Raw genomic sequence first — 10,465 nt, forward strand, 5'->3', positions numbered from 1 at the left:
AACAAACACGGACTTCCAACTAAAAAAAAGTGGATGAGGGTCCATGGAGGATTCCCCGCCGTGTGCCACTTCATGTCATGTTAGACTATGATACTCTATAGTATGGTAAACTACAACATTTTTTCGCAGTTTTTATTTCAAAGGTTCAGAAAAATGTGGTGACCGAAAATATCTTCGACTAAAAGCTCAAGACCGCTGCCGTTTTCTATGCATAAAAAGTATGCTTTCTATTAAAAAAAAATAAAAAATAAATGAAATAAAAAATGAAAACTTTTACCAATATACAAAATGTTCATATCGGTAAAATCAAGAATCTTATAGTTTGAAAACGTTATCTGTTAATGTTAAGTCAAATTCTGCTTCAACTAGCTTGCAAATCTTTGGGTTTTTTTTTAAAGAGGTAGAAATCTAATATATTTGCTAAAAAAACATATTAAGAAATTCTTCTTCATAATGCTTAGGTTAAACTTGACACTAAAAAGTAAGGTAACTAACGTCAAGTTTCTTTTTACAGAACTAGACTACTGAATATCAACAAAAAGGCGCTTGAGCAAACACCTGGTGACAACTCTAAAATTGTCAAACTTGCATTGCAATAAACGACGAATTGAGATAGGCTTGGAAAGAAATGGAGGTTACTCCTGGACATGCGCATGAAGAAGGTAATTTATGTTTAATTTACAAAAAAAAAAAAAAAAAAAAAAAAAAAAAAAAAAATACCAGCAAGGACTTCATTATATAAGAAGAAGATAACGAACAGTGATCAATATCATAAAAAAATCAGTAAACAAATCTTGAAGAAGAGAAAAACACAGACTCCGGAAGCACCAGAGTTGGGATTAGGTGCCTATAGTAAAGCACTCCCTGTCGATCGGGCACATGACCCTTATGTACTTATCAGGTAGAAGGTAGACCGAACACCCCCAAGTGCATTTTCGGCTACTTTAAACAGTGACCTAGCCAAAAGTACGGAACAAAGGCTTATTTGTAAATAGTGTGCATTGGTTTAAACATTGATTGTATTAAAAACATGTTTTACATATTGAGCCAATTGGAAGACATAAACTCCATACGTAAGTGCTGCTTGAATATTAATGCACATGAGGGTTGTCCATGAAGTTTGTGGAAACGACTCATTTTTGTCAAATTAAATGGTCCTAAATATATTAATTGTATACCAAAATATTTATTATAAAATATGGAGACAACGAACAGCATTCAAGCTCAAAGTACCTTTAAACAATACGAATCGGAAGCACAGCAAATACAGACATCTTAAAACATCAAAGGTGGAATCAGGTGCCATGGAGGAGTACGCATACTCTGCCGACGGTCATTTGTGTTGTCATAATCGGGTAAACGGAAATATCCGTTGACATTTCAATGCGTAAATAATGGCATAACAATTAGTATGAAAGAAATCAGTCCGCATTTGATCCAATAACAGATTGCTTTTGCAGATAAGGTCATTGTTTTGACCATATAACTTAATAATAAAGAAAGGAAATAATGACTTCTAGCGAGACTGTTTATATCCTGAGAAGCAGTTGTTTTCATTTTAAAAATAGCTAATAACAACACTTATCTCTCTAAGAAAATTGTAAAATTCATTGGACCCGTATCATTGATCAGGGTTAAGAATGGGAACCTCATTGATGGCTATATTTTGAAAATACACTACATAAATCGATCGAGCACAAGTGCATAATGCAATTTATATTAACATTTTGTTACATAAATAAAATAATTGCATGAAAATGTACCTGAAGATTGCTCAGGACGAGCTATAATATTATTAGTCTACAAGATATTTCTTTAGAATTCTAACTTAACCACACATATGGGGATATGTTCCACTCTTCATCGTAATTTATATCAAAGCGAAGCGATCTATTGAAAGAACATTCTCCTCTTATGAATTTTCACAAAATATTTTAAGTTTTCCTATAAGGACTTGCGACAGCCTGGAAGGAAGCAAGTCTCGTTTTGCATTATAGTACTAAATACCCTTAATTTCATTCTAAATAAATTGAACAACGTTACGCCTAAAATATAGAATAAAAGTTAGACATCCCCAGGCTTAAAATTACAGTCAATTCACTCGAATTTTACTAAAAGGCTCTAACACTTTACATGTCTGAAATAAGGCCTGAAGTTTTTGACACTCTCCCCGTCCAGACCTGGGGTCAATTACTTTGAAATGTAATGAATTAAATTACAATTACTTTGGAATTTTTACCATTACAATTACCATAACTATTACTCTCATTCAGAAAAGTAATTAATTAAATTACAATTACTTTGTTAAAGTAATGAAATACATTACACATTACATTTTATAAGAGAAAAACACAAATTTTATGACCACACAATTTATATCCATAAATTAACTTTCTCACACTTTGTGCTCGGTTAATATGCTTTTCTTCAGGTCTATAAGTCAGAGTGGTATTTGGATTTTGGATTCATTTATCATGTTAATGTAGTTTACCAATTTTATAGTTGGCAAAGAAAGTGGATCAGCTAGAACACTTTCAATGTTGTAGTTTTGTTCAGTCTCTGATGTTAGTTCCTCTTTTTTTTTAATAAATGATAAACATTTCATACTGAATTCTATAATTGTAAAAAGAGTATGTATTAATAATTTAATTAATTGGCACTCATAATTAGCTGAGCAGGCATAATCAATGAAGATATAAATTTAACACAATCAAAGGTGATAATTACTGATACCTAGATATAGGGTTTGAAGTTAGAGGTGACTCTAAAGCTAACAAAAATGAATGATGGACAATATCAATATATGTATTTACATTTTGGCCTAAGTTTCCATTTGTGTCTTCGAGTAGATCATACTGATCTTGTATCTTGCTTTCCAAGTCCATTTTGCCAGAATGAACTTTTTGAAAAGAAAAAAAATCTCAAGTTGAAAAAATAGTTTGTATCTTTATTGGTAGTCATAGTATAGTACATGTATTAATGTCACTTGTTTTGTGGCTATCTTTGAAACCTAATGATTTCTTTTAATTTTTTTTTTCTGGCTCTCTTCAATTGAATTTATAACTGTCTTAATTGTCAAGAAGTTTTCTACTAAAACAATTATTTAGTATATTGTCTATCAATCACCATTGAATAAACATTTTTAAAAAGAATGGTAAGATATAGGATTTTAATTTTTAGACTTTAACATTATCAATAATAGAAAAAAAACTCTCAATGGCATTGCTTTGTTTAAGATTCAGAAATAAAAAGATATTAAAATATAAAATGTAATTGAAATGTAATTGAAAAGTAATGGTCATTACTGACATTTTTTTGAAAGTAATGCATTACATTACAATTACTTGTAATTGAAAGATGGATCCATTACACATTACATCCCATTACTTTGAAAAAATGTAATGATTACAATGCATTACAATTACACATTATCATTACCCCAGGTCTGTCCCCCTCATGACACCTCAAGTTTGCAGCGACTTGACGTCATATTCAATTAAGATGTCATATCTTTGTAGTTCAAAAAAGTGAATGCCTGGGATGTACTATGATTTTTTATCGGGAAGCCTTAGCTCTTCCTCGGTCGTTGTTTTTTTTAATAGATACATCTGCCATACAACTGACTGTGCGATAGTAGAATAACAGTATTTTTTTTTTTACCAAATTTGTTCAAAGATTGTTTCTTTGGTCCAAGGTGTAAAACCTCACTCCTTACCGAATGGTTATTTTGCAATTAATAAGAAGAGATTGCAATTTATCTAGAATGCAACTTTGGTATATATCCCCCATAACATCTGGGGCTATAACAGAAATTATTGCAAAATTTGAATGGACAAATGGCGTTCTAGAAAAAAAAATAGATATAATACATGCCTACCATATTTATAATTTTGTCCAAGAATATATTGAAATTTATTATATAGTACACTCACTAAATGTTTGTTATTCCAGAACATTTAGCAAGCTCCAATAAGAGCACAGAGAATCCGATTCACATTGCTTCTGCATCCCATGATGTTTCAAAAATTGAAGAATTAGTCAAACAAGGTACTGACGTCAATATGTTTACCATTGATAATGTTTGGACTCCTTTAAAATTGGCTACAGTAGCTGGGGAAGAACATTTACAAAAGACTAGAAGACAATGGCAAGGAAAAGAGAGAAGTATCAAAACTATTCTTTGCTTATTAAACCATGGCGCAGATATCAATCTCTGTGGAAATGATGGAATCAGTCCACTCTATATAGCTTGTGAAAAGGGACTTGACAGTGCGGTAAAACTTTTTCTGAATAGAGGTGCAGAAATCAATCACTGTAATGAGAATGGAGTCAGTCCTCTTTATATGGCTTGCCAAAATGGCCATGAAGGCAGCGTACAACTCCTGCTGAAAAACGGCGCCGATATTAACTTATGTGACAACAGAAAAGTTAGTCCGCTGTGGAAAGCTTGTCAAAACGCACATGCTAGCATCGTACAACTTTTACTAAACAATGGAGCCGACTTCAATTTCTGTAACGAGAATGGAGTAAGTCCCCTTCATAAAGCCTGCCAAATTGGCAACAATAGCTCGATACAGCATTTACTGAACAAAGGTGCCAACATCAATGTATGCACAAAAAGGGGAAGCAGTCCTTTGTTGATTGCTTGTAACAATGGACATGAAAACACGGTACAACTTCTATTAAATAAAGGTTCTGTCATTAATTCATGTAACGTCAATGGAGTTAGTCCTCTTTGGATAGCTTGCCAAAATGGACATAACAAAACGGTAGACATTTTAATTAATAACGACGCCGATATTAATTTATATGACAACTTTGGAGTCAGTCCTCTGTGGATAGCTGGTCAAAAGGGACTGAATAGCATAGTACAAATTTTAATTAACAAGAGCGCCGACGTAAATTCATGTGATAACGCTGGAAACAGTCCCCTCTACATAGCATGTGAAAAGGGACATGATAGCACAGCACAAATTTTACTGAATAACGGCGCCAATATCAACTCATGTTACAACGATGGATTCAGTCCGCTGTTTATAGCTTGTCAAAAGGGACACGAAAGAACGATACGACTTTTACTGGATAATGGCGCAGACATAAATTCTTTTAGTAAAAATGGGGGAATACCTTTGTGGATAGCATGTGAAAATGGTCATAACAGTACAGCACAACTTCTACTGAACAATGGCGCGCACATCAATTCAAGTAAGAGCAATGGAGTCAGCCCTCTGTGGATAGCTTGTAAAAATGGAGATGACAGCATGGTACAACTTTTACTTGACAACGGGGCCGACATCAATTTAAATAAGAACAATGGATTTAACCCTCTTTATTTAGCTTGTGAAAATGGACATGAAAGCACGGTACAACTATTACTAGACAACGGCGTCAGCATCAATTCACGTGACAAAAAAAGAGAAAGTCCCCTCTACATAGCTTGTCAAAATGGACATGAGAAAACAGTAAACCTTTTACTGACTCACGGCGCAGATATCAATGCATGTAACAAAAATGGCGCCAGTCCCCTTTACATAGCCTGTGAAAATGGACATGATAGTACTGTAGAACTTTTACTGAATAATGGCGCTGACATCAATTCATGTAACAAGTTTGGTGTGAATCCCCTTTATACTGCTTGTCAAAAAGGGCATAACAGCATAATCCGTAAGTTATTGAAGAAAGGTGCCGAAATTAATATTTGTTCTAATGATGGAGTCAGTCCTTTGTGCATAGCTTGTCAATATGGATATGAGAGTACAATCCAACTTTTATTAAACAGCGACGCTGTTGTCAATTTTTGTGACAAAGATGGAGTAAGTCCTCTATTGATAGCTTGTAAATATGGACATGACTGTATAGTCCAACTTTTACTGAATAATGGCGCTGATATTAATTTCTGTTCGAAGAGCGGAGTCAGTCCCCTCCACATGGCATGTGAAAATGGACATGACAGCACGGTACATCTTTTACTAAATAATGGTGCCAACAAAAATTCGATTTGAAATTTTAAATTTAATTCTTTTTTCGCTTGTCTTATATTCCTTAAAGAAAAAAAGATTTTCGCAGTAAATATAATTAAGCAAATAAAGTATGACTAAAAGATGTATTGTCCATCAAAACGTATATTTATATAAATCATTTCATTGTTTTAAAATTTGCAGACTCTCACTAGATCTAGTTAAAGTATCATTTGTTTATCCATGATAACATTCTTTTTAATACACTTTCGGATAATTCATAAGAATGTGAGCCATTCCTGTAAATACAGATCAAACAGATTGTACAAATAATGGAAATAGGGGATCATTTAATTATGGGGGTGAATGGTAGGAGAATTTGAAGATTAATTTGAAGAATGATGGTTTAAAAATATGTATCATTTGTGTTATTTTTTCATGAAGATATACGACGATGATTGTAATGTAATGAAGCACACTTGTAAATCACTCTTAGATGAAAGGTTTTGTATTCATGTATCTTATATTATATATCTTGACGTCGTTTGTTTGTCTTATATTACAAAATGTTATTTTTGGTCATTTTATATTAACGTTTATGCATGAAATTATATACGATGTATGTTGACGGAAAAAGCAGCAGCACTCGGAGCCAATTTACCCTCCATATGGTACACGGATATGAGGCAAGGTGAACAAAAATTTTTGTTAGAGAGTCTTTCCTCTTAACATCAGTGCCCAAATATCCATTTCCAAAATATCCTAAACGGAAAAAGACACGAACTAATGATATCACCTTCTCCTTGGTATATCATATCAGACCTAGAGCTTCTGCAACAGGTAGGAAGAATAAGACAGTGCTATTTCCTGGTTAACAATGTCTTAAAAGTGTTAAACGTGATACAGTGAAAAACTGTCTATTCAAATATATGTGCAATTTGTTTCACCGTGAATTCTGACATTCACTTTCATTCCCACTTTTTCTGTTACGCTGTGCAATCTGATATCTTGTCTATTTATAATTCTATTCTATCTAAATGTTTACAATTCCTCTCTATCTGTCCCCATGACACGACAAGCAGGATATAATAAATCGGCAAAAATATGTTATTCGAATAATAAATTTCTCGTCGTTTTAATATTTTTATCAGTGCATAATTTGCCATTTTCTGAAATTAGAGACATTTAAAATTTGGAACAAATTCCGAGATTGTTCATTCATATTTATACGTCAGTCATATACAATCAAATATTCAGATTTCATGTCAGAAAATTAAAAAAAAAAATAACGTGACATCCTTTTCATATGACACTTTAGCAGCTCTCACATATGTACGCTGGTGTTTTGAATACCATAAAAAATCATTTTCGATTATTTCCAAGCTTAAAATTGTTCTCGGAATCAAACTTGATAGATGTATGATTTCAGCTTTATTTGTCAAAAGTTTGAAGGAAAACCCCAATTTTTACTTGTTGTTTCATTTGTGTTGTAGATACTAAGAAAACTACTGATTGGAAGATTATATATTAATCTTTTACACAGAGAATTAATGCTGCAAAGCTTCTAATGCTGCATCAATGAAGGTACAGTGTGCCCGCTAATCTGGATGTTTGTCGTGCAATAAGAGAATTGTCCAGAATAATGGCGTCCGGACTAACGATTCAACAAGTATTTTATGTCTTGAAAATGAATTTTATAATTTTAATGTTTCTTTGAAAAAAATGAAATTCCGTTTTAGTGAGATAATTTTTAAAATATTTTAAGATATAGTTAAACATAACAAATTTTATCTACATATACTCAAACTCTACTATATTCTACTCAAAAGAAATCCTGACATTTAGGTATAATGGTATCTAAAATATTACACACAAAGTAATAAGCTTGAACCTCTCTTTCATAAGAACTGCTTGGCAGACTATAGCATTTTACAAATAGCAGCAGCACAGTTGCCGAGAAAACTGTGAGGACTGAAGTTATTGTGAAGAATAAAGAGAAAGGTTTATAAGGACGATAGTGAGAGTTTATCTATTAAAAGAGTAAAGATATCTACAAAACTTAAACATCATAAAAGAAAATGTATAAACACGTTATCTATTTTGTTAATTATTGCATCATGGTATATGTGTTGAAACTGTTTTTTTTTATTACTATTCTTTTAACCCTTGTTAACAAAGTTAAGGGATATGTAGGAAAAACATTGCCTGTCTGTCCGTTTTGTATGTGTATTTCTGTTATGTCCAAAAATTTATGATGAAAAAAAAAGTTTATAATTGTCAGAAGGATTGCTTATGATATGAGTGTGTGTGGATCTAGAAATAAGGTTCAAGGACTATTTCACAAAACTATGTAAAATTTGTATCCAGTCCATAACTTTCTAATGGAGAAAAATGTAAAGTTCACACCTCATACAACAATTTCATGTGACCTTAATGTGTGCGATAAACTTTTAGTGCCGTCATTTACCAAAGTCAAATTCACTTGTACTAAAATGAATAATTCCAGTTCTGATCTGTAAAGAGCTAGAAATATTTACGTTTATTCTTAACACCAAGAAAGCAAAAAGCCTTCTTAGGGTCATTCCTGCACGTCAAAGGTTACAGGCAGACAAATGTGTATAATTTCATCTAATTTAAAGCTCTTTAATGAAATTTATACTTTAATATTGCTTATAACCTAAGGTTGTGTCATTATATCGACCAAAGATCATCAAGAAAAAATCAAGTTTTTGAAAGAAAATATGTAAAATTTGTATCGAGTCCTTATCATAATATCCTTTTGTTAAATTTGTTTGTTCACCTTCCCTCCGAGAACTGTTTTTCTCATAAGTTGGGAGGCCACTACCTGCCAATTGAAAACTGCAAAATAAGACCTGAGATTGGCTTAGGCTTTGAGCAGTGAGGAATCTTTATCGTGTCGGGATCTACTGTGACTTGAGACTCGATTTTTGACGGTCTCATTCAAATGACCGGTCTCCCAAGTCTCGCAGCTGATACGAACAGGCAACGCAAGGATGATTTCTAGGACGAACCCACTAACTACTGCACCATTAATGTAATACATGTAGTAACTCATTGAAGTTCGAACGTCCAGCAAATGTTTTCTCGTCAAGGTCACTGGTACAAATAAAAAAAAAAAGAAACGTGTACAAATTGTCGGATATCATTAAAAATTTAAACACACACATATTTTAGTTTTGTCATGAAGGTGTGTATTTTATTGAAGTTTTATTGAAGGTCATTTGGGCAAGTTAAAGGTCACTTGATGGAATTGCAATTGGGCACTTTAGAAAATAATAACGCATTGGTATACTTTTCTGAACTGGCTCATAGTTCCTCTTGTTTACATTGCAAAGTACAAAATAAATGTAAATTTTATGGTATTGGTAAAAATAATGGGATTCAATTCATTGACGGAGCTGTTGAGCTATTGAAAACCCATTGTAGTCAGACTCTGAACTTACCAATGAGTGTTGAATAACTTAAAACTCTGTAGTATACCATCCAAAAAATTACAAGACCTGTCTGTAACCCTCCTGTTCTGGGTACATGTAAATTGACTCTCATGACTTTAAGGTTAAGTAATTGTTTTGTCATAGATGAAAAATCTAGGATAAATAGAAAATAATATGCTTCTCATTTTTAAGCATAACTATTTCAATGCATAAATATTCAATTAACATTTGACAAAAAATGTTTACTCGAATTTATTGAAGAAATGAATTTATTTTTTGAAGATTCATGAGGACATGAGCTACAACGCTTCACGCCGGCATATTTCAAGAAGTGCGTTTGCGCTTATGATAAATATGCCGGCGTAAAGCGTTGTAGTTCATGTACCTCATGAATTTTCAAAAATTAAATTCATTTCTTATATTTACACTATTTTTCTGCTGAGTTGCCACAAATTACGCCATTCAACTGTCATTTTTAAAGCAAAACAGTTTGGACTATAGTTTTGACGTCAAGTACGGTATTATGTCGTAACAATTGAGATATTCATTATCATTCTTGGTAGTTCATGATAAAATTAACTGTTTTCTATATTGTAAAGAATCATATGGGAAATTTATTGGAGATGTAAATATAAGGGAATGAATAACGAACTTACCTTTTATATTAATTTTACAAAAATATTCTGTTTTTTTTTTTTTTTTCAGCAGCAAGTTACCTGAAACCAATTGGAAGAAAGAAAGTATATTGTTTCTCTGTCAAAGTTGAGGGGCCAGATGTTAGTAATATTTTAGGAAGATTTTCTATTTTCTATTTTTTTGTTGTTGTGTACATATACATGTACATTTAAATGAACCGTTTTTTAAAACCCAAACAAATAATGAACATGTATTTTGATTTATCACATCATTTGATCTTTTGTTGAATGACTCATAATGGTATTTTATGGAAACTTTTCCTTTTATTGTTGTAAAGAGCATTTTGTAAACTATCATAATCACGGACAGTGTCTTTTGCCCTGTTCACAGATTTGTATTGTTTGTTCTTTTTTAGTA

General features: G+C 32.4%; 1 protein-coding gene across 1 annotated transcript; it reads left to right on the plus strand.

Moving 5' to 3' along the window:
* Positions 1–3,986: 3,986 nt before the first annotated feature.
* On the plus strand, positions 3,987–8,331 carry LOC133202167 (ankyrin-3-like). Its single transcript, XM_061337940.1, has 2 exons — positions 3,987–5,934; positions 8,282–8,331. The coding sequence occupies exons 1-2, from the start codon at positions 4,062–4,064 to the stop codon at positions 8,329–8,331; spliced, it is 1,923 nt and encodes a 640-aa protein (XP_061193924.1). The 5' UTR covers positions 3,987–4,061.
* Positions 8,332–10,465: the final 2,134 nt, after the last annotated feature.

The sequence above is a fragment of the Saccostrea echinata genome, unplaced genomic scaffold (genome assembly GCF_033153115.1).
Source record: "Saccostrea echinata isolate AGI-Se365-2 ecotype Australia unplaced genomic scaffold, CSIRO_AGI_Sech_v1 ptg000046l, whole genome shotgun sequence".
NCBI lineage: Eukaryota > Metazoa > Mollusca > Bivalvia > Ostreida > Ostreidae > Saccostrea > Saccostrea echinata.

Excerpts from the sequence above, each read along its gene's own strand:
- LOC133202167 (XM_061337940.1), top strand. The coding sequence starts at position 4,062 with ATGTTTACCATTGATAATGTTTGGACTCCTTTAAAATTGGCTACAGTA. Across the intron at positions 5,935-8,281 it reads CAGTCCCCTCCACATGGCAT|GTTCAAGGACTATTTCACAA; the intron begins GTGAAAATGGAC and ends TCTAGAAATAAG.